The following is a 25,549-nucleotide window of genomic DNA, read 5'->3' on the forward strand; positions in this document are numbered from 1 at the left end:
TCCATCTCATTAGAACTGATTCAAATGTATTCTTTTTAATGGCTGAGTAATACTCCATTGTGTATATGTACCACAGCTTTCTTATCCATTCATCTACTGATGGGCATCTAGGTTGCTTCCATGTCCTGGCTATTATAAACAGTGCTGCGATGAACACTGGGGTACACGTGTCTCTTTCCCTTCTGGTTTCCTCAGTGTGTATGCCCAGCAGTGGGATTGCTGGATCATAAGGCAGTTCTATTTCCAGTTTTTTAAGGAATCTCCACACTGTTCTCCATAGTGGCTGTACTAGTTTGCATTCCCACCAACAGTGTAAGAGGGTTCCCTTTTCTCCACACCCTCTCCAGCATTTATTGCTTGTAGACTTTTGGATCGCAGCCATTCTGACTGGTGTGAAATGGTACCTCTTATAAGTCTATTCACATTGTCTCTTTCTTTTTAAGTAGTTTCTTTTTAATAATTTTTCCAATTTATTTATTTATTTTAATTGGAAGATAAATCCTTTACAATACTGTGATGGTTTTTGCCATACATCAACTTGAATCGGCCACAGGTATACATGTGTCCCCTCCATCCTGAACCCCCTCCCACCTCCTTCCCCCTATGTCTCTCTGGATTATCCCCAAGTACTGGCTTTGGGTTCCCCACTTCATGCGTTGAACTCGCACTGGTCATCTATTTTACATATGGTAATGTACATGTTTCAATGCTATTCTCTCAAATCATCCCACCCTCGCCTTTTCCCACTGAGTCCAAAAGTCTTCACTTTAGATCTGTGTCTTTTTGCTGTGCTGCAGTAGGATCATTGGTACCATCTTTCTAAATTCAATATATATGTGTTAATATACAGTATTTGTCTTTTCTTTCTGACTTACTTCATGTTGTATAATAGACTCCAGGTTCATCTATCTCACTAGAACTGACTCACATGTATTCCTTTTTTATAACTGAGTAATATTCCGTTGTATATATGTACCTCGACTTGCTTATCTGTTCATCTGCCAATGGACATCTAGGCTGTTTCCATGTCCTAGCTATTGTAAATAGTGCAGCAGTACATTGGGTACACGTGTCTCTTTCAGTTCTGGATTCCTTGGAGTGTATGCCCAGCAGTGGGTTTTCTGGCTTTTATTCCCAGGTTTTTAAGGAATCTCCACACTTTTCTCCATAGTGGCTGTACCAGTTTGCATTCTCACCAACCATGTAGGAGGTTTCCCTTTTCTCACCCTCTCCAGCATTTATTGTTTGTAAACATTTTGATGATGGCCATTCTGACTAGTATGAGATGATACACTAGTGTGAGTGTGGTTTTGATTTGCATTTCTCTAATAATATGTGAAATTGAACATCTTTTTATGTGTTTATTAGCATCTGTGTATCTTCTTTGGATAAAAGTCTGTTCAGGTCTATTCTTTACTTTTTGATTGGGTGTTTATCTTTCTGGTATTGAACTGCATGAGCTGCTCATATATTTTGGAAATTAATTCTTTGTCAGTTGTTTTGTTTGCTATTATTTTCTCCCATTCTAAGGGCTGTCTTTTCACCTTGTTTGTAGTTTCCTTCATTGTGCAAAAGCTTTTACATTTAATTATATCTCATTCATTTATTTTAGTTTTTATTTCCATTACTCTGGGAGGTGGATCACAGAGGATCTTGATGTGATTTAAGTCAGAGTGTGTTCTGCCTGAGTTTTCTTCTAGGAGTTTTATAGTTTCTGGTCTAGGCTTAATCCATCTTATTTTTATGTATGGTATTAGAAAGTGTTCTAGTTTCATTCTTTTACATGTAGTTGACCAGTTTTCCCAGCACCACTTGTTGAAGAGACTGACTTTTCTCCATTGTATATTTTTGTCTCCTTTGTCAAAGATAATGTGTCTATAGGTGCATGGATTTTGTCTCTGGACTTTCTATTTTGTTCAATTCATCTATATTTCTGTCTTTGTGCCAGGACCATACTGTCTTGATGACTATAGCTTTGTAGTATAGTCTGAAGTCAGGAATGTTGATTCCTCCAGTTCCATTCTTTTTTCTCAAGATTGTTTTGAAAGTATTTCCTCTAAAATCAGGAACAAGACAAGGGTTCCCCCTCTTACCACTACTATTCAACATAGTTTTGAAAGTCCTAGCAACAGCAATCAGAGGAAAAGAGATAAAAGAAATTCAGACTGGAAAAGAAAAAGTACAACTCTCACTGTTGGCAGATAACATGATCCTCTACATAGAAAACCCTAAAGATACGATCAGAAAAGTACTAGAGCTAATCAATGAATATAGTAAAGTTGCAGGATATAAAATTAATACACAGAAATCCCTTGCATTCCTTTTACTCAGCTATTAAAAAGAATGTATTTGAATCAGTTCTAATGAGGTAGATGAAACTGGAGCCTATTATACAGAGTGAAGTAAGTCAGAAAGAAAAACACCAATACAGTATATTAATGCATATATATATGGAATTTAGAAAGATGGTGACAGTGACCCTATATGCGAGACAGCAAAAGAGACACAAATGTATAGAACAGACTTTTGGACTTTGTGGGAGAAGGCGAGGGTGGGATGATGTGAGAGAATAGTATTGAAACATGTATATTATCGTATATGAAATAGACCACCAGTCCAGGTTCGATGCATGAGACAGGGTGCTCAAGGCTAATCCACTGGGATGACCCTGAGGGGTGGGATGGGGAGGGAGGTGGGAGGGGAGTTCAGGATGGGGAACACATGTACACCCATGGCTGATTCATGTCAATGTATGGCAAAAACCCCTATAATATTGTAAAGTAATTAATCTCTAATTAAAATAATTAATTAATTTTTTTAGAAAAGAAAAAAAAAGATATAACCACCTGGAATATTTTCACATTTCCACCTTTATTATAGCTAAACAATAATAAAACTCAACACAGCGAAGTACTTTTCAAATGTTAATTTTCATAGTTTGCCAAACATATAACAATGCTCCACCTTTAATGTTCCTACCATTTCATTTTACTTGTTCTAACAAGTACAGAGAATGATGAATTTAACTAAGAATGATTTCAGATTAACTTCTCTAACATAAAGCACTCAACTTTTATAATATATGTAGAGCAAGTATAATAAGCACTGAAATATGTAATTGCTTTTTAGGAAATATTTGTTTCCAATTTAGGTTTCAAAGTAATGTGGAAGACTAAATTATATCATTTTTAATGGCTTTCAGGTAAAGCTCTCAGGATCAGTAGTAGATTAAGAAATAGAAGCACAATTATAGAAAAAAGAAAAATAAACTTCAAAAGGACCGGACCTTAGGCTGTACCATTATTCCATAAACTACAAGAAGACCACACCATTATTACTGAAGTAATATTATTAGTCATGCTTTATAATATTCCTGTATACAGCTAGTTATTCTCTGTTATAACATTTGTAAGTGTAGATTTTAATTCCAGGTTTTTGTTTTTATAATCAACAAATAAATGCATATATGTTCATGTTGGGGAAAAAAAAAGAAATCCCTTGCATTCCTATACACTAACAATGAAAGATCAGAAAGAGAAATTAAGGAAACAATCCCATTCACCATTGCAATGAAATAATAAAATACTTAGGAATAAATTTATCAAAAGAAACAAGAGATATACAGAAAACTATAAAACACTGATGAAAGAAATCAGAGATGACACAAATAGAGGGAGAAATATACCACGTTCTTGGATTGGAAGAATCAATATAATAAAAATGAGTATACTACCCAAAGCAATCTGTAGATTCAACACAATCCCTATCAAAGTACCAACAGTATTTTTCACAGAACTAGAACAAATAATTTCACAATTTGTATGGAAACACAAAAGACCCCGAATAGCCAAAGCAATGTTGAGAAAGAAGTATGGAATCAGAGGAATCAACCTTCCTGTTCAACCATTTTTAATAGAGAAATGCAGATTGTCTGTTTCTTTTTGAGTTAGTTTCTGTACTTCATGTCTTTTAAGGAATTTGTGTACTTCCTCTAACTTATCTAATTTATTGGTGAACATTGTTCCTTGTATTCCATTATGCTCTTTCTCATTTTAATGTCAATAGTAATCTCTCCTCTGTTGCTGTGATGCTAGATATTTGAGCTTTTCTCTCTCTTTTTGGTCAATCCAGCTTAAAAGATGATAACAATAACCCTGTGTACGAGACAGCAAAAGTGACGCTGATGTATGGAACAGTCTTATGGACTCTGTGGGAGAGGGAGAGGGTGGGAAGATTTGGGAGAATGGCATTGAAACATGTAAAATATCATGTATGAAATGAGATGCCAGTCCAAGTTCAATGCACGATACTGGATGCTTGGGGCTGGTGCACTGGAATGACCTGGAGGGATGGTATGGGGAGGGAGGAGGGAGGAGGGTTCAGGAGGGGGAGCACATGTATACCTGTGATGGATTCATTTTGATGTTTGGCAAAACTAATACAATTATGTAAAGTTTTAAAATAAAATAAAATTTAAAAAAAAAGTTCTTTTCAAAGAATCAGCTTTTGGTTTCATTGAATTTCTGTGTTGTTTTGATTCCCTATTTCATTAGTTTCTGTCCTTGTCTTTATTATTTTCTTCTTTGTTGTAGCTTTAGGTTTAGTTTGCTCTTCTTTCAGTGAGTTAGGGTGGAAAGTTAGGTTCATGACTTGAGATTTTTGTTCTTTTTAAAAGTAGACATTTATAGCCTTAAACTTTTCCATGAGCACTGTTTTTCCTACATCCCATTCATTTTGGTAAGTAATGGCTTCATTTTTATTTATCTCAAAGTAATTTCTGGTTGTAGTTTTGATATAGTATACAACTCATCGGTTATTTAGGAGTGTATTGTTTAATTTCCATGTATTGTTTAATTTCCGTGTATTTGTGAGTTTCCCAATTTTTGTTATTGATTTTTAATATAATTCCATTGTGGTTGAAAGACATACACTGTTTTATTTATATCTTGAATTGTTTTTTGCAGAAAACAGTTAATTAGAGTAGCAGACTTTAGTGTGGTTTATCCAAAGAGACTCTAATCCAATGATAAAAGACTATGAAGTTCAGGAATGTAATTCTGTTTCCTTGATCATTCCAAAAGTCAGAAGGGACCACTGATCTCACTGCCATAGTGATGGCCCCTTGTAAGTGGACTTGGCCTTGCTCAGTCGTTGGCTAGGAAGTCTGAGCAAAGGTCATAGAGGGAGTGATTCTGGTATCTGACCCTGGTATCTTTCCTGATTGATAGAGCAAATTATACTTGCTGTGTAATTTTTGAATTTTCACTGTGCTTTTCTTTTATCTTCTCTCTACAGTACTCTTTCCATTCCTTGTCCCAATCCTTGATGTATTAAATATCACCATATTTCCAAAAAGTGCTGTGAATTTTTTTACAAAATCTGTAAAAAGGATAAAAGAAAGTCGCCTCAAAGATAATCAAAAGGTAAGGTCTAATGGTGGTTACATGAGGGTGTTCACGTTTTGAAAATTTGTTAACCTGTACACATATGATTTGTGTACTTCTCTGCATTTTTTAAAAAATTAGGTAGAGAAATATAGATTTTAGAACTAGGAAGTTACTAATATATCATTTTGGAGGGATGAGGAAGGTGGAGGTTGGGGAAGAAATAAGAAAATGAGCCAGAGAGTGATGTTTAAATTTAATAGTAGGCATGCATATTAGTATGTCATAGCATAAATATTGTTGAGATAAAAGTTTTACCACTTCCATTCAATAAACTGTTAAAGGATAACAATTACTATTTGAAAATGATTTTACCAATATCATAATTTTCCCATATGTTATACTGGTAAAGAATCACTTTGATTCTAAGACTCCTATTTTATAGATTGTGCAATGAATAGAAAGCCCCATCAGGCAGCTGGTGGAGTGAATTCTGTGTTAAATTGGAGCCCTCTCCTAGTCTGGCATGGCCAGGGGTCTTCTCTGGGCCATGAGGCTGCAAGCTCATTAACCCAGGTTTGCCTCCATTAAGCCTGGAGGCCAGCACAAGGATGTCTGCAGGTCAGGGGGACAAGAGTTTTGTACCCAGAATGTCACTGAAGATTGTATAAGGTTTTGAGAGGGTCAAGGCATTGAAGATGCTTCCAAAAACACTACCAATGAACTTTGCAAATGTGAGGGGATTAATTTGTGTGATCATTCATTAAGATTTAAAATTGGAAGGAGAAAAAGGAATAAAATCATGGACTTTTCCTGAGCAAACAAGTGTGACAGGAGAGACAACAGGCAACTCTTTGGCAAAATAAAGCTGTTTCAAAAGACAGAGAAACCAAAGATCAAAGACAGTGAGGACCAGAAAGCAGTTGGATTGATGGCTGGGTTTCTCTCTGGGAAACATCATGTTCTCCAAGGTCTGTAGGTGAATGTTAGTTCACTATCTCCAGCAAGAGTAGTCAGACTTCTAATTTTTAAGGGGCCATATTCTCAGGAAAGAGGTTAAATACCGCACTCCTGATTTGTCTATGACTTCACAAGTAACTTTCTATCATAGAAAATTTCTTTCTGCTTACAGCCACGTGTGGACTTTCTTCAGCTGATGATTAACTCCCAGAATTCCAAAGAAACAGACAATCATAAAGGTAACCAAGGAGAGCTTCAGAGGGGCCACAGTAGGGAGACGCAGAGGTAGGGGGCAGTTCTGAAAATGCACAGAAAACTTTCCAGGCAGATGGGAATTTAGGCCAAATTGAAGACAGACACTTGTGCAGAAAGAAAGAGTAGGCCGTGGTACTTCCTAGAAGTTTGCAGGCACAACTTTGTTCAGAGCTCGAAGGGCAAGTATAACAAGGAAGTCATGCCCAGAAGTCAGTTATGAAATGGATCGCTACAGCTGAACCTTTGGGGAGCTTGGTTCTGATATCAGTTCTCAGGCTCCTCCAGAACCACCAAGTCAGAACCTCTGTCTGAATATTTGCATCAAGGCTTCATCCCTTCATTCATGAGGGGGCACATTGCCCCATTGTTGGTGACCTTAATTTGGAACACTTTTAAACTTGTGTTCACCAGCTTATTCTACTGTAAAGTGTAATTTTCCACCCCTTTGTTATTAACACATAACTTCTGGGAGAAGCCGTTGAGACTGTAAACATTCTGTTCCTCTTCAAATTTTCACCCATTGGTTTTATCATTCATGGATGGTTTTTGACTGAAACCATTGTTGTTATTATGATTACAACATGATGTCTTTCTAAACCCATCATTCTTCTGTATTTATGAGCTGATGTTCTTTCACAAGGAGAGCTCTCCATTCTCCCCCAGTCATCTATTTATATCAGTATATCTCATGTACAGCTAACTTACTCTCTCATATCACTCTTCATTTTGATTTTCAAATTCTCTCAGGTTTGTCCACTGGAGCCCTTTCAAGTGGGCTCCTATATATATATTACTTTTTTCTCCTGAAAAATTTTTTCAATAGGCTATTTTTTAGCAGAAATTAAAAAGCAAAACTGAGTGAAGAATAAAGAGTTTCCCAATATACATTCTGCCCCCACCCCCACCTACATATAGCCTTCCTCAAATCAGAAGTCCATACTGGAGTGATACACTTGTTAAAATCAATGAACCTACACTGATACATTATTATCACCCAAAGACAATAGTTCACACCTGGGTCCATCTTGGCCTTGTGCATTCAATGGCTTTTGATAAATGTATAATGATATGTGTCCACCACTGTTGTATACAGAGTATCCTGTATCCTTTTCACTTATCATTTTCCAAGAACTTCCTCACTTCCTAATGCAAGGCATTCCAGCTTTCTCTTCTATTTCCCCTAGAATAAGCCATTTCTCTAAGAAATTCAGGTTCCGTTTAGTGAGAAATGGTGTTTAGAATCCAAAATCTGGGTTCTAGGAATGCTCATTGCTACCAGGGTTTGTTTTTTTTGTTTGTTTGTTTGGTTTTTTTGCTTCCAGATCCTCTCAGTGGACAATTTTCAGAACATCAACTATTTTTACACAGGAATGTAAAAATTAAAAAAAAAAAAAAGATGTCTGTATCTACTCCAAAACACTGATGCAAACCAGCTCTCTCTCACACACAAAAAGACCCTGGTGTGTTTTAATTCCATTACATGAATACTCCTAAATGGTTAATTTGAAGCCACCAATGAATTGATAACCATCTCACAAAAGTCTGGAATTTTATAAAATTGGTTCTTGAAAGCAGGTATAAACCTACTTCAGTTCAGTTCATTTCGGTTCAGTCGCTCAGTCGTGTCCAACTCTTTGCGACACCATGAATCGCAGCACACAAGGCCTCCCTGTCCATCACCAACTCCTGGAGTTCACTCAGACTCACATCCATCGAGTCAGTGATGCCATCCAGCCATCTCATCCGCTGTCGTCCCCTTCTCCTCCTACCCCCAGTCTCTCCCAGCATCAGTTCAGCACACTCTAAATATATCTATAACTGTGTGGATACTTACTTTTATCATTCTATCTATCTATCTAATATCATCTATCATTTCTTTAAGTACATGATTCAGTACAACTTTCTGTGATGAAGGAAATAATCTGTATCTGTTCAGTTCAATATAGTAATCACTAGACATAAATATCTCCTGAGGACATGACATGAGGCCAGTGTCCCTGGAACCTGAATGCTAAATTGTATTTAATTTTAATCAATTAAAATTTGAATAGTCACATATTAGCACAGCTCTAGACTTTGAGTATTATGGAGTTTATGTTAACTGGGGAAAGACTTTGATGGCATCACAGACATCATCATTGGAGATATCATCATCTACAATCTTGTAGACCTTTATTACACTCATTTTATATTACTTTTATTATTGATTTCTTGGTTGGAGCAGGTACCACATAGAGTTGAGTGCTCTAAGTAACAAATGTCCTACTACACCCATCAAATAGCCAAGAGCCTAAGCATGCTTTGTCTCTTTGGAGAAAATAAAATTGGAGACTAGTGTATAATCACAGGGCTGTTTGATAAGTATAAAGAAGAGCAGAGAGAGGGGATGTGTACCTAGAGGATGACCTTCAGACTCTACTCTCTGGATCTTATTTTTCTAATTTTCACATCGGGCTATATCCTTCCATGGATGCATTCTTTCTTTTGCTATTTTAATGCGAATGATTAGCCTAGGATCATCACAACTCTTCAAGATTTTTGTTGATTTCTGTAGCTTCTATACATATCTCGATCATCCCCTTGAAGGCTTGTGCCCCAGGTCTTGTATTACCTGGTGCCTCTCAAGGGCATAATCCATGCTTCTCAGGCTACATTGTGCACATACATCTCCACATCTCGTGAAAGTTCAGATGTTGTATCCATAGTTCTAGGATGGGATTTGAGAATCTGAATTTGTATTAGGCTTCCAAATCCTGCTCATGCTGCTGGTCCATGGACCACACTTTGAGTTGCAAGAGTTTGTCTGTAGCCCATATTGTACTCTTCTGTTCCTGTAAACAAGTTTTGATAAAATATAATTTAATTTCCCCTACCATATGGTATCCCAAAGAAAGGCAATGCCAAAGAATGCTCAAACTACTGCACAATTGCACTCATCTCACACACTAGTAAAGTAATGCTCAAAATTCTCCAGGCCAGGCTTCAGCAATACATGAACCGTGAACTTCCTGATGTTCAAGCTGGTTTTAGAAAAGGCAGACGAACCAGAGATCAAATTGCCAACATCTGCTGGATCATGGAAAAAGCAAGAGAGTTCCAGAAAAACATCCATTTCTGCTTTATTGACTATGCCAAAGCCTTTGACTGTGTGGATCACAATAAACTGTGGAAAATTCTGAAAGAGATGGGAATACCAGACCACCTGACCTGCCTCTTGAGAAACTGTTGCAGGTCAGGAAGCAACAGTTAGAACTGGACATGGAACAACAGACTGGTTCCAAATAGGAAAAGAAGTACATCAAGGCTGTATATTGTCACCCTGCTTATTTAACTTCTATGCAGAGTACATCATGAGAAACGCTGAGCTGGAAGAAGCACAAGCTGGAATCAAGGTTGCCGGGAGAAATATCAATAACCTCAGATATGCAGATGACACCATCTTTATGACAGAAAATGAAGAGGAACTAAAAAGCCTCTTGATGAAAGTGAAAGAGGAGAGTGAAAAAGTTGGCTTAAAGCTCAACATTCAGAAAATGAAGATCATGGCATTCGGTCCCATCACTTCATGGGAAATAGATGGGGAAACAGTGGAAACAGTGTCAGACTTTATTTTTCGGGGCTCCAAAATCACTGCAGATGGTGACTGCAGCCATGAAATTAAAACACACTCCTTGGAAGGAAAGTTATGACCAACCTAGATAGCATATTCAAAAGCAGAGACATTACTTTGCCAACAAAGGTCCATCTAGTCAAGGCTATGGTTTTTCCAGTGGTCATGTATGGATGTAAGAGTTGGACTGTGAAGAAAGCTTAGCGCTGAAGAATTGACGCTTTTGAACTGTGGTGTTGGAGAAGACTCTTGAGAATCCCTCGGACTGCAAGGAGATCCAACCAATCCATCCTAAAGGAAATCGGTCCTGGGTGTTCTTTGGAAGGACTGATGCTGAAGCTGAAACTCCAGTACTTTGGCCACCTCATGCGAAGAGTTGACTCATTGGAAGAGACTCTGATGCTGGGAGGGATTGGGGGCAGGAGGGAAAGGGGACGACAGAGGATGAGATGGCTGGATGGCGTCACTGACTCGATGGACATGAGTTTGAACTCCGAGAGTTGGTGATGGACAAGGAGGCCTGGCATGCTGCAATTCATGGGATCGCAGAGTCAGACACAGCTGAGCGACTGAACTGAACTGAACTGACCATATAGTCTGACTGGAAAAGGGAATGGCAAACCACTTGAGTATTCTTGCCTTGAGAAGTCCATTAACAGTATGAAAAAGCAAAAAGATATGACACTGAAATAGAGGAAAGCAATAGAATGGGAAAGGTTAGAGATCTCTTCAAGAAAATTAGGGATATCAGGGAATATTTCATGCAAAGATGGGCACAATAAAGGGCAGAAATGGCATGGACCTAACAGAAAAAAAAAAAGATATTAAGAAGAGGTGGCAAGAATACACCAAAGAACTATACAAAAAAGATTTTCTAGACCCAGATAACCATGATGGTGAGATCACTCACCAGGAACCAGACATCCTGGAGTGTGATATCAAGTGGGCCTTAGGAAGCATCACTATGAACAAAGCTAGTGGAAGTGATGGAATTCCAGTTGAGCTATTTCAAATCCTCAAAGATTACACTATGAAAATGCTGCAGTCAATATGCCAGCAAATTTGGAAAACTCAGCAGTGGCCACAGGACTGGAAAAGGTCAGTTTTCATTCCAATCCCAAAGAAAGGAAATGCCAAAGAATGCTCAAACTACTGCACAATTGCACTCATCTCACACACTAGTAAAGTAATGCTCAAAATTCTCCAAGTTGAGGCTTCAACAGTATGTGAACTGTGAACTTCCAGATGTTCAAGCTGGATTTAGAAAGGGCAGAGGAACCAAAAAATCAAATTGCCATCATCCGTTGGATCATAGAAAAAGCTAGAGAGTTCCAGAAAAACATCTGCTTTATTGACTGCACCAAAGCCTTTGACTGTGTGGATCACAACAAACTGTGGAAAATTCTTAAAGAGATGGGAATACCAGACCACCTGACCTGTCTCCTGAGAAATCTGTATGCAGGTCAAGAAGCAACAGTTAGAACCAGACATGGAACAATGGACTGGTTCCAAATTGGGAAAGGAATATGTCACAGCTGTATATTGTCATCCTGCTTATTTAACTTTTATGCAGAGTACATCATGTGAAATGACGGGCTGGATAAAGCATAAGCTGAAATCAGGATTGCTGGTAGGAATCTCAGTAACCTCAGATATGCAGATGACACCACCCTTATGGCAGAAAGTGAAGAGAAACTAAAGAACCTCTTGAAAAAAGTAAAAGAGGAGTGAGAAAGCTGGCTTAAAACTCAACATTCAAAAAATGAAGATCACAACATTCAGTCCCATCACTTCATGGCAAATAGATGGGGAAACAATGGGAACAGTGAGAGACTTTATTTTCTTTGGCTCCAGAATCACTGCAGATGGTGACTGCAGCCAAGAAATTATAAGACGCTTGCACCTTGGAAGAAAAGCTATGACGAACCTAGAGCATATTAAAAAGCAGAGACATTACTTTGCCAACAAAGGTCCATCTAGTCAAAGCTATGGTTTTTCCAGTAGTCATGTATGGATGTGAGAGTTGGACCGTAAAGAAAGCTGAGCACCAGAGAACTGATGCTTTTGAACTGTGGTGTTGGAGAAGACTCTTGAGAGTCCCTTGGACTACAAGGAGATCAAACCAGTCCATCCTAAAGGAAATCAGTCCTGAATATTCATTGGAAGGACTGATGCTGAAGCTGAAGCTCCAATATATTGGCCACCTGATGCAAAGAACTGACTCTTTAGAAAAGACCCTGATGCTGGGAAAGATTGAAGGCAGGAAAAGGGGACAACAGAGGATGAGTGGTTGGATGGATCACCAACTCAATGGGCATGAGTTTGAGCAAGCTCCAGGAGTTGGTGATAGACAGGGAGGCCTGGCGTGCTGCAGTCCATGGAGTTGCAAAGAGTCGGACATGACTGAGTGATTGAACTAAACTGACCATGTAGCTTTATTATTGTATCCTTCAAAAAAAAAAAAATCAAGCTGTGCCTTAACTAAAATAATTTAAAATATTCTAGAAGGAAATGTTGCTCCATTTTACTTGGAGCTAAAGTTCTTTTACAGTTCTCTAAAGGACACAGTGATAACACTGTAGATGTTAGACAGAAGTACTGTCTCTTGAAATTACCCAGCTGTGTTGGTAGGGGGTGGCATTGCCAGGAACAGAGAGCCAAGAATAGAATAGACTTGGGAAAAACTGGATCAAGACAGTTCTTGGCTTTTTCTTGGCTCTGTGAGGCAGACACAGGGTGGAAATCACTCTCAGTTTGATTCTGAATTACTTTTACATGATTTCCCCTAGGGGTTTGGGAGTTTCACTGGAATGTCTCATCATTTAAGCTATGGTTTTTACAATGCCATGCTTTACCTAAAATGTCTTTACTTGGTTTTTTTTTTTTTTTTTTTTTTTAGCTCTCTCTGACCAAGAACTCATAGCCCAGAGTATTATCTTTATTTTTGCTGGCTATGAGACCACTAGCAGTACTCTTTCCTTCCTTCTGTATATTTTGGCCACTCACCCTGATGTCCAGCAGAAGCTGCAGGAGGAGATTGATGCAACTTTCCCCAATAAGGTGAGTGATGATACCCAGAGATAGAGGGGGAAGGTGAAGCCTTAGCATGATTGTCTTCTCACCACTTCTTAGGAGATTTCTGCCCAAAACATAAGCATCAAATCATTTACCTCCTTTCCCAGGTGGTGCAATGGGAAAAAAACCCAATCCTTCTTCCAATGTAGGAGGTGCGGGTTTGATATGTGGGTTGAGAAGATCCCCTGGAGTCAGAAATGGCAACCCACTCCAGTATTCTTGCCTTGGAAATCCCATGGACAGAGGAGCCTGGTGGGCTACAGTTCATGGGATTGCAAAGAGTCAGAGAAGACTGAGTGATTGAGCACAGCACATTTAGGAAAAATCTAAAGGATACGAAGCAAAGGGAGAAAACATAAGTACTTCGTGCTACTCACAGCAATATAAGTACTTTGAAAAAAGTGCTGGTCCTGCAGTATCAGTTGTCAGAATAATGCCAAGTAACATTCACAGAACTTCAGTGGCATCTGAAAGTGAAAGTGAAGTCACTCAGTCGTGCTGACTCTTTGTGACCCCACGGACTGTAGCCCACCAGGCTCCTCCCTCCATGGGATTCTCCAGGCAAGACTACTGGAGTGGGTTGCCATTTCCTTCTCCAGGGGATCTTCCCGACCCAGGGATCGAACCCGGGTCTCCTAATTTCCAGGCAGACGCTTTAACCTCTGAGCCACCATTTATTTCTCTGGTGTCTGCATTTGTTGTTCAGGCACTACATTGTGTCAGACTCTGTGACCCCATGGACTGCAGCACGCCAGGCTTCCCTGTCCCTCACTATCTCCCAGAGTTTGCCCAAGTTCATGGGGTCTGCATAGTTATCTGTTGATATTGGCTGGACTTGCTGTGGTCTGGGCTGTGGTCTGTGGTGGATCTAGGCTGGCCTTGGCTAAGTGGTTGTGTTGCAGGAAGGGGGACCCCTTCCAGGGCCCGAAACTGGGCTCTTGTCCAACACTCAGAAATGAATTGTCCAAGGAGACACATGTGCTGACACAGCAAGAGATTTTATTGGGAAAGGGCACCCGGGTGGAGAGCAGTAGGGTGAGGGAAACCAGGAGAACTGCTCTGCCAGTCTTGCAGGTTTTATGGTGATGGGATTAGTTCCCCGGGTTGTTTTTAGCCAATCATTCTGACTCAGAGTCCTTCCTGGTGGTACATGCCTTATTCAGCCAAGATGAATGCCAGAGAGGATTCTGGAGGTGGTTGGACATGTGGTGTCTCCTTTTGACCTTTCCTGAACTCTTCCGGTTGGTGGTGGCTTATTAGTTCTGTGTTCCTAACCAGGACCTTCTGTCATAAAACAACTCATGCAAACGGTTACTATGGCACCTGGCCAGGCTGGGCAGTTTCAGTCAGTGTGCTTTCCCTAACAGTTAGACTGACTCAGCTCCACACATGCTCCTCACGTGTCTCAATCTCCACATGTTTGCTTCTCAGGGCAGCAGTAGATGTCATGAGCAAGAGGCCTAATCCCATGGGTGACTTTCAAAACTCTGCTAGCATCACACATAGCCAATATTCCACTGGCTCAAAGTGAGCCACCTGACCAACCTGAGTCAGAATGGGAGGGCATCGCAGAGTTAATGGCGAAGGGAATGGACAGAGGAAATGGTGGAGAATTGGGACCATTAATTCACTCTACTGCCCTGTGTAAACTTTAGACTAGGTGAAGCCTGGTGTACAAGAAAGGATATACGGTAGGAAACGGAGAACACAAGCCTGAGACCTGGCTGGTTTTGGACAAGTCTTATGACCTTTCAGAATCCTAGGTCCTTCAGATACTTTGTAGGGCCTGCATAAATTAGAGATGATTTTCTTCTCTGGTAAACTCCATATTGGGATTCTTTTAATTACAAGAAGATCGAAAGGCTGCTAACAGACCAAGGCTAGCTGAGACATTGCATTCTCTCCTTTTTATAAAAATACTAATAATACTAGTACTATTGGCTTATATGTGCTTACTTTATATGTCTGTTCTAAATACTTTCTTTTTTTAATTTCAATGTATTTATTTTAATTGGAGGCTAATTAGTTTACAATATTGTATTGGTTTTGCCATACATCAACATGAATCCGCCACAGGTGTACACGTGTTCCCCATCCTGAACCCCCCTCCCACCTCCCTCCCTGTACCATCCCTCTGGGGGAGAGGGAGAGGGTGGGATGATTTGGGAGAATACTTTCTATTTAAAAATGTGTTTAATTTTCAAGAAATTCTTTATGAGTCAGGAGAGACTAGCCTATGCCTGAGTAACAGACAAGCCTGGGATCTCAGGGCTTTTATAGCACAGTTTTCCATCAGCCATGTGTACACGCTGAATGTGGACTGTTTGTGGGGGATGGAGTGGACAGCTCTGCTTCACAGAGTCACTCAGGAAAACTGACTCAGAGCCTTCACCACCTTATAATTGCCTTAACTGAAACATGAGGCCTTCTTGTCATCTGTGGAATAAGGAACTCGAGAGTTGCTTACTGGGTTTTCAACTGATTTGTTTCTGAACTGATATAATCACCTCAGTTCACAGCCTGTTGGCAAAGCTGGTTTCCCATAACTTCAAGTGGGCTGGGAAACATGGGGACTACATGGATGCTGGGTGAGCAGTGAGTGTCTCTGCCATACTACCCTGTGGAGGGTCAGCTCCATCTGTCTCCATGTAACATATGAGATACCTGAGCTACCGGGAGATGAAATACTTCCAGACACTACTCGTGTACGTGCTGGTGATCTAGTCAAGCTGTGATCCAGGGTGTTGGCTCCTGAGGCACTCTTACCCTCTATAATGTTTCCCCTTAACTATAACCCCATGTGACAGCCATTTATCAGCCACAGTGGTCTCAGATCTCAGCCAAAACTGGAGTTCTTTGTGGCATGCAGATAGCTGGACCCTGGGGCTGGAGTTTCTTGTTTAGACCTTCAGACCTTAGGGTCACACCTGCAGGGATAATAAGAGACCCTTCTAGCAGCAGACGGTGGGGTTCTGATCCTCTTGTAACCTCCCTGCATCTGAAATTGTGTTCTCATTCATACTCTTCATTTGCAGATTTGGTTTAGAAAGGAACTTGTTTCTCCCCAATTATTTATAGAGTTTTCATATATTGTTTCCAGACTGCATGTGTATAATGAAGAGCATAAGCAGTCAAGAGTCTTCAATTAAGAACCTTCATGTTGAATAGGGGATTTGCTCCTTTATACGTTCTTTCCTTGGTACAGATGTGTGGCCTCACTTTCAAAAAGAAGCTGACTGTGGCCTATTTCACTTAAGCGTAAGGGTCCTGGTCTTGGTCACATTTGCTCTCATGAGAGAAAAGATACACTCCATGACAACCTGTGGTGTTTCACAAGCTATTTAGAGAATTGTTCTGGTGCTCTTCCATTGTCGTGACTGCTGCCCATCTCAATGGGCACTGAGAGGTCAAATGACGTGTAAAATGTCTATAAATGCTAACGTCCTTTCCAATTTAAATTATTCCCTGGAGCTCCTAACATTTCAGTAGGCCTACATAGATGGAGTTGAAGGTTGATCTGATATCTTAATTTATCAAAATCTATTTCTTTCTTCCCAGGCCCCTCCGACCTATGATGTCCTGGCACAGATGGAGTACCTTGACATGGTGGTGAATGAGACTCTCAGAATGTTTCCTATTGTTATTAGACTTGAGAGGCTCTGTAAGAAGGATGTGGAAATCCATGGGGTGTCCATTCCCAAAGGGACAACAGTGATGGTGCCAATCTCCGTGCTGCACAAAGACCCACAGCTCTGGCCAGAGCCTGAGGAGTTCCGTCCTGAAAGGTACAAGAGCCCAGGGAAGGGGCCCCTCCTGATCCAGTTGCTCAGAGCGTATGCTGACAACCCTCATTATGGATAACAAATGTGTGACTACGTAATTGCTTTATTTTACACCTTTTTATTGTTAAATGTCTTTTCTTATTCCAAGAACATTATTTGATTAAATAACAATTAAAATTAAAATAAATAATAATTAAAATTTAAAATTTTACCAACCGTGAACTAGAGAAAAAAAATTTAGCTCTGTACATTCTCAATACCTTAAGCTTTGCTATTGTTTAGACACTAAGTTGTGTCCGACTCTTCGCAACCTCATGGGCTGTGTCCCACCAGTCTCCTCTGTCCGTGGGATTTTCCAGGCAAGAATACTGGAGTGGGTTGCCATTTTCTTCTCTAGGAGGTATTCCTGACCCAGGGATTGAACCCATATCTTGTGCATTAGCAAGTGGATTTTTTACCATTGAGCCACCGTGGAAGCCCAATAACTTAAGATAGGTCTCATTAATAGTGAAATGTAAATCCTGTGGACATTTTTCTATGCATATACCCATTGTTAAAACTTGGAATGGCATTATATATAGTCTGATTTTCAATTGCTTTCTTTATTTAACAGTAAACTATAAACAACATTCTGTGTTTTTTAAATATATTTATATATCTTGCATCTGCTATAATTTACTTAACAGCTATATTATTTTAGGTGTATTGGTTTTTATTCCTTAAAGTCTGTCTGTCTGTTCTTGTTAGTTCTTTGAATTCATCACTAACATTCCCATATTTCCATTGCTTTAAACACTGGCTGCTGTTTCCTCCATTATTATTTTGGGACTGTAGGCTGAGGCTAGCAGTCTCATCCCAGGAGGTTCCAGGAGCCTCAGTGAGGATGGACACACAGGTGCCCTCATTCAGTCTGTGGCTGCAGACCTGAGCAGCTCCCTTCTGCCTCAGTGTTTGGTGACCTTTCGGAGAGAAGTCCTCTGGTCTCTAGATGTCTAGACTTTCTCCTTGTAGGGGTTAATATTGTCTTCTGGGAATTCAGAGTCAGGGTCTGGTTTGGGCACAGATTGGACTCTGGAAAGAGCTGATGCTCTTCCGTTTATTTTATGGTGAGCAAAATTTGGATTGAAGATTTTAGCACCCTAGCTGGGATCTAGCCCTTTATGCTGCTGCTGCTGCTAAGTCGCTTCAGTCGTGTCCGACTCTGTGCGACCCCATAGACGGCAGCCTGCCGGGCTTTGCTGTCCCTGGGATTCTCCAGGCAAGAACACTGGAGTGGGTTGCCATTTCTTCTCCATGAGTCCCTGACTACAAGCTCCCTGATGGCAGGGATGTGTCTTGTTCACCCTGGTGTCCCTAGTGCTAGCATAACTTGTACCTGTAACATTGTTGAAAGAAGAGTCAGAGTCCACCAAGTCCTCCGTCCTGGACCAGAAAACCTCAGTGTTTCTCTCAAGTTCAGCAGCTCCCCCTCCTGCAACCTCAGGAACCTGAAACCAGAGACCACTCACTGTAGTTCCCTTTGATTCATTCAGCAGTCAAGCAGAGAGGTAGTGCTCACCCGTGGGTGGCAGGGACTGGGCCAGGGAGTGGGAAATCCAAACGTTAAAGCCATTATTAAGAGTTTTGGACATATACACTGTATATTCTATAGGCAAATGTCTATGAATCATGTTTAATGTATCTGTTTGTGTCCATTCCCTGCTCAACAGCCATCAACCAGGTCTGCACCACTCACATGCTGCCCTTCGACTAATTCTCCATGCATCTGAAATCACATTGTCTGTAAATATTCCAGAATAGTCTCCAAAATAGGGACTCTTTAAAATGCACAGAACCACAATGCCATTATTACCCCAAATCCACATATTTTCTTAATATATTCAAATATTGAAGAGTCAAATTTGAATTGAACAGAGGTCTAACTATCAAGGACTTTATAGATTTGTGGAAATGATAGACACAGAAATCAGTGATTGAACCAGAGTAGAGTTGAGTCATATGCCCACATAAATCTACTGACCTCAACATTCTCTGTATGTGAGAGGAAGAGACACACATACACAAGAGGAGGGGAAGGGAAAACAATTGAAAACTAACAATTAAAATATTCAGAGACGTTTCTCCTGCTTCCTTCATCTCTGAGCACATGACCAATGTCAGTGTTTACAGAGGCAGGAACCCACTCTTCCTTCAACCAGTCTCATTTCCTAACTGCCTTTCAGAGCCTGAGCATCTCACCAATCTGAATGTAATTTCATATTTAAAGATGCATTTTCTTTAAACATCCTTCATCTCATCTTCTCACCAGGACTGAAAGCTCCTGTGGGGTCTGGGGGATGAGAAGGCCCTGGGGCTTACCTTTCTCACAGCAAATCAGCACAGCAGGATTCAGTCACCCGCCCACAGGAGTCTCCCTTATGCTACTGGTTGAGGGTTTAAGTTAAAACCTCAGACCTGGAATTCCAGTGACTTTTCTGTTTGATTCACTTTTTCCTCTATGGTTGTGGATCCAGGTTCAGTAAGAAGAACAAGGACAGCATAAATCCTTACGTCTACCTGCCTTTTGGAACTGGACCCCGAAATTGCATTGGCATGAGGTTTGCTATCATGAACATGAAACTTGCTATCGTCAGAGTCCTGCAGAACTTCTCCTTCAAACCTTGTAAAGAAACACAGGTCAGCAGTTCACTCTGCATAGTGTTTTACTGAGATTTTTTTTAAGTGAGATGTATCTCTCTGTGTCTATAAGACTGTGATCTATTCAAATAACAATTTAGTTTACTAGACAGAGAATCTGTTTGAATCCATCTATGACCTTTAACTGTCTTTCATCCCTGGAGGGCTAAGTCTGTGGCTTCATAAAGACCCAACTGTAGAGGTCATCTAGAGTCAAGGCAGTTAGCACGACACGACTACACAAAGTCCAGTGAATTTGAGCAACTTTTAAAAATTTGGTGTCACATCCACTAGAAGGAAGGAAAACGTCGTACAAAGTTGTGAGAGCAGTGATGACCATGTCATGACTTTTCAGTGATGCCCTTCTCCATGGGAACTTACAGAAGCTCTCCTGACAGTGATTCTCAGCCACTATTTGTATAAAGAAATTACTAGGGAGAAATATCCCGATTTTAAGGTCATCTCAGACTCTCCAAAATAATTTCCCCGGAGTGTGGCATTAAGAGCACCCCCACAGATCCTCCTGTGCAGCCACAGTGATCCCTGAGTGAAAGCATTTCTGCTGGATGGGAAGGGCTCCCACAGCCCCTCACCTGCCAGGGATCCTGCTGCCATCCAGCTGGGCTCCCTTTACATTCTCAGAATGACTGTATGTCCTCCCTGTCCACCCTACAGTCCATTCTCCCCCTTCGAGTTCCAGTTCAGTCCCGAGCCCCTCCATGCAGCCTCCCCATCCAGGCCAGAGCCCACTCTCCCCTCTGCTGTGTTTACAGGTACCACAGGCTGGCGTCATGGGTCCTACCACCTGACAATACTTTGACCCTGAACCAGCTAGTTTGGTTCCTTTGTTTCCTTTATACCTAAGAAGGTCATTAACTCTGTCCCCTTATTTTATTCCTTCCATAAATGCTCAGTGGTGCCTTGATGTCATCGGGCAAACATTTAAGGAGTGACTTGCAGTTGATTACAGCTCTTGAACACAAATATGGGACAGTTTGAATTTTAAAAATTTATCAAATGTCATTTGTGTTCTTGCTTGTTTTATGTGTGTCTGTGTGTCTATCTGCAGGGAAAATGCTTACCGTTTGAAAGTTTAAAATAACAATTTGTTGCAGTTATAGCAAGACCTGGAATCACTCTCTGAGGAGCACACAGAACAGTTGGCATTGATTCATCTCAAGCATGGCCCTAAAATAAGGCTTTTTTCTAGGAGTCATACATTTAATAAGCAGCTGCTCCCTTTGAGTAGTTTTCTCAGGGAAGAGGAGGATAGAGATGTTTCCATTTTACTTGCAGGCATCTGTGTGGGCGTCCTGTAAATGTGCACACACAGCGGACTCAGCCCTGAGAGAAAGGGGGCCTCGGGCACGCCTGGGAAGGGCAGATGCCGCTGCAAGCTCCACCCAGTACCCCATGGGCTGGAGCTTCTCCCTCCACAGCTCCTTGCTTGTCCTTCAGTCAACTGAGGTTAGAAGGTCACTCTGTTGGTTCCCCCAACCCAGAAGGAGTGACTGGGTGAGAAAGGGGCTAAAAATCTCAGACAAACCACTGTAGGTCTTCAGAAGTTCACCATTTGCCCTGCACTTGGAACCAGGGCATGTTTTTAAAAAAATAGGCATAATGCTTCATAGGCATAGTGCTCAGTAGATATTTTTGTGCAATGAATGATGAATGAATGCTTTCACTATCCAGTCTTGATATAACTTACAGAGTAAGTACAGAGAATCAAAGATAAAGAAGGGAAACTGGATGCAAGTGATCAAAGGTACAAACTTCTGATTATAGATAAATAAGTACAGGGATATCACATAAAACGTGATGATTATAGTTTGTGGACATTTTTAATATAATTAAAAGTATAAAATTTTAGACATAAATTTTAACATAAAATTATAGACATTTTTATGTAGTAGAAGGGAATAGATCCTAAAAGTGCTCATGAGAGAAAAACAGAATTTTTTATTTTTCTATCTCTATGAGTTGATGGATGTTAACTAAACTTATTGTGGCTGTAATTTCATGATATATATAAGTTAAATATTTATACCATAAATCATTTATATCTCAATAAATTAGAATTTTAAAAAATTTAAGTGAATAATAAGGGACTACTAGAAATGATTTTGTGCCCATATATCTTATAACACGTTAAATAGACCAATTTTCTGAAAGTCATAATCTATTAAAATTGAATCAAGGAAATATTGGCAGCCTGCCCCTCCCTATAGCTGTTGAACACATTGAATTGGTAGTTTAAAAAAAAATCAAAAATACACGATGCTAAAGTAGCTTGTATATTGTTGTAAGGCATTATTGTCTGAAATGTATCTTGTCTACTTTGCTTCTCTTGTTGGTGGTGCTTCATTCACTGGTTCTCTTAACTATTGCAGATCCCCTTGAAAATAAGCAGTCAAGGAGTTTTAAGACCGGAAAAACCTGTTGTCCTAAAGGTTGTGCTCAGAGATGGAACCATAAGTGGAGCCTGACTTTCTCTAAAGACCTGGGCTTTGTTCTTCAAGGAACTGTGTCCCAGAATTTCAGGGGGCTTGATTTACTTTGTGGTAAAACTCAGAAATAAAGACAGCCTTCATCTATTGCACTTGCTGGATGACTAGGGTATCCACACATTTGTTTCGCTTTCTCAGTGTCTGTGTTTTTATATATTGCGTAATATGAAAGAGGTGACTAATGAGGGCCAGATATGTACACTCAGCTTAGCTGATTCTCAAAGGACCATCTCCACCCACCCCCAGTTAGTAACATCTACTCATTCAGAGCAATGATCAACAAAGAAAGTGTCTCAACAGTTTTATCAGCAAATTAATGAAAACAAGAATTATTGTGGTGACTGAAGTTCTGACATTTATTTGTATATCACAGGTTTTATTTTATATATTCTAAATCAAATATTCTATTGAGCAGCTCTATAGACAACTCTTTACAAAAGTATTATTTGATACTTTTAATACATCTTGCACTTTAGGGGGAATGTGTACAACAGAATCAGGGAGAGCCAGTCACTAAACACTTTTGACCATCACAATCCCTGGTGGGTGGGACCTTTTCAAAACTGCTATTTGATATATTACATAGGTAAGAATTAATCCACAGTGATTTTGCCCATTTCTTAAAGAGTATGTTCATAGCTTAAATCTATGTTTTTTGAGCACATATTTTATATAACAACAGACACATATACTATTAGCTTTGATTAAAAATGTTCATCCCATCGCCCCTGATATTTCTGGAAGGCAGGAAACAGGTTTTCTTGAAGTGTCTTTGTTTTCCACCCTCAACCCCCAACTGTCTTAATACAATAAATGTGGAATAAAAGATGGTTGATTGGTCAGTTGATTGGGGAGAAAGGCTACAGTCACTGGTCAGTTTCAGTTGATATTAGAAGCTGCACACAGCCCTTCCTTTCCCTTTTCTGCCCCTCCCATCCACAACCCCTTCCTTGCTAGGGTTTTCCTAGATAGTCCAGTCCTAAAGCCATTGGGAGAGCACAGAAGATGGGCAGCCTTACATTCAGGGTGTGGGCAGAGAAGGGGGGCTCAGTGGCTCCGAGTTGGAGACTGTGTAGAGAGGGGAAGTATCCACAGAAACAGCAGCCAGGCATGGGTGTGGGAACATAGGCTAGGAGAAAGGAGTGTCCACCCTGAAGCGTGGCCTGGCCAGGGCAGCCAGAGCCTAAATAGGGTGTGGAGGTCCGAGGAGGATGAGGAGGGCACCATGAGTAGACAGGGGTTTGAGTGGCAACAGCTACATAATGGGGGATTGATTGAGTAAATAAATATATTATGAATAATGCTACTGTAGAAGAGCAGAGAAATAGCTCCAGAAGGAATGAAGAGGCTGAGCCAAAGTGGAAATAACACCCAGTTGTGGATGTGTTTGGTGATGGAAGTAAAGTCCGATGCTGTAAAGAACAATATTGCATAGGAACCTGGAATGTTAGATCCATGAATCAAGGTAAATTGAAAGTGGCCAAACAGGAGATGGCAAGAGTGAACGTCGACATTTTAGGAATCAGTGAACTAAAATGGACAGGAATGGGCAAGTTTAATTCAGATGATCATTGTATCTAATACTGTGGGCAAGAATCCCTTAGAAGAAATGGAATAGCCATCATAGTCAACAGAAGAGTCCAAAATGCAGTACAAGGCAAACCATTCAGTACCACAGTAATCCAAGTCTCTGACCCAACCACTAATGCCAAAGAATCTGAAGTTGAATGTTTCTATGAAGACCTATAAGACCTTCTAGAACTAACTCCAAAACACCAGTCCTTTTCATCATAGCAGACTGGAATGCAAAATTAGAAGGTCAGGAGATATCTGGAGTAACAGGCAAGTTTGGCCTTGGAGTACAAAATGAAGCAGGACAAAGTTTAACAAAGTTTTACCAAGAGAACCCGCTGTTCATAGCAAACACCCTCTTCCGACAACAGGAGACTCTACACATGGACATCACCAGATGGTCAATATTGAAATCATATTGACTATATTCTTTGTAGCCAAAGATGGAGAAGCTCTATACAGTCAGCAAAAACAAGACTGGAAGCTGATTGTGGCTCAGATCATAAGCTCCTTATTGCCAAATTCAGACTTAAATTAAAGAATGTAGAGAAAACCACTAGGCCATTCAGGTATGACCTAAATCAAATCCCTTTTGATTATACAATGGAAGTGACAAGTAGATTCAAGGGATTAGATCTGATATTGTGCCTGAAGAGCTATGGACCAAGGTTTGTAACACTGTACAGGAGGCGGTGATCAAAACCATCCCCAAGAAATAGAAATGCAAAAAGGCAAAATGGTTGTCTGAGGAGGCTTTACAAATAGCTGAGAAAAAAAGAGAAGCAAAAGGCAAGGGAGAAAAAGAAAGATATACCCAATACCATCTTAATGCAGATTCCCAGAAAATAACAAGGAGAGAACAGAAACGCTTTTTAAGTGGCAAAATACACAGAAGAACTATACGAAAAAGATCTTCATGACCCAAATAAGCACTATGGTTTTATCACTCACCTAAACCAGACATCCTGAGGTGTGAAGTCGCAAGTAGGCCTTAGGAAACATCACTACAAACAAAGCTAGTGGAGGTGGTGGAATTCCAGCTGAGTTATTTCAAATCTTAAAAGATGATTCTGTGAAAGTGCTGCATTCAATATGCCAGCAAATTTGGAAAACTCAGCAGTGGCAACAAGACTGGAAAAAGTCAGTTTCATTCCAACCCCAAAGAAGAGCAATGCCAAAGAATGCTCAAATGCACAATTGCACTCATTTCACATGCTAGCAAATAATGCTCAAAATTCTTCAAGCTAGACTTCAACAGTATGTGAACCAAGTACTTCCAGATATAAAATCTGGGTTTAGAAAAGGCAGAGGAACCAGAGATCAAATTGCCAACATCTGTTGGATCACAGAAAAAGCATGAGAATCGCAGAAAAACATCTATTTTGGCTTCATTTACTACACTAAAGCCTTTGACTGTGTAGACATAAGGAACTGTGGAAAATTCTTCAAGAGATGGAAATACCAGACCACATTACCTGCTCCCTGAGAAATCTGTATGCAGGTCAAGAAGCAACAGTTAGAACCATACATGGAACAATGGGCTGGTTCAAAATTGGGAAAGGAGTATGTCAGGGCTGTGTATTGTCACCCTGCTTATTTAACTTATATGCAGACTACATCATATGCAATGCCAGGCTAGAAGAAACACAAGCTGAAATCAAGATTGTGGGGAGAAATATCAATAACCTCAGATATGCAAATAACACCACCCTTATGGCAAAAAGCAAA

The 25,549-nt window shown here is 40.2% G+C and overlaps 1 protein-coding gene across 1 annotated transcript in view; it reads left to right on the plus strand.

Annotated features, from left to right (window-relative positions):
- LOC147344831 (cytochrome P450 3A24-like) overlaps positions 1 to 22,341 on the plus strand; it is a 49,076-nt gene extending 26,735 nt beyond the window's left edge. The window contains exons 8-13 of the mRNA XM_086374073.1: positions 5,296 to 5,423; positions 6,517 to 6,583; positions 13,109 to 13,269; positions 16,843 to 17,069; positions 19,580 to 19,742; positions 22,133 to 22,341. Coding sequence (XP_086230199.1) covers positions 5,296 to 5,423; positions 6,517 to 6,583; positions 13,109 to 13,269; positions 16,843 to 17,069; positions 19,580 to 19,742; positions 22,133 to 22,228 — 842 coding nt within the window. The 3' untranslated portion in view covers positions 22,229 to 22,341. The remainder of the gene's footprint in view (positions 1 to 5,295; positions 5,424 to 6,516; positions 6,584 to 13,108; positions 13,270 to 16,842; positions 17,070 to 19,579; positions 19,743 to 22,132) is intronic.
- Positions 22,342 to 25,549: the final 3,208 nt, after the last annotated feature.

This window comes from Bos grunniens, chromosome 25 (assembly GCF_055505025.1).
Source record: "Bos grunniens cultivar Pamir isolate PY7600 chromosome 25, Bosgru_T2T1.0, whole genome shotgun sequence".
Classification (NCBI taxonomy): domain Eukaryota; kingdom Metazoa; phylum Chordata; class Mammalia; order Artiodactyla; family Bovidae; genus Bos; species Bos grunniens.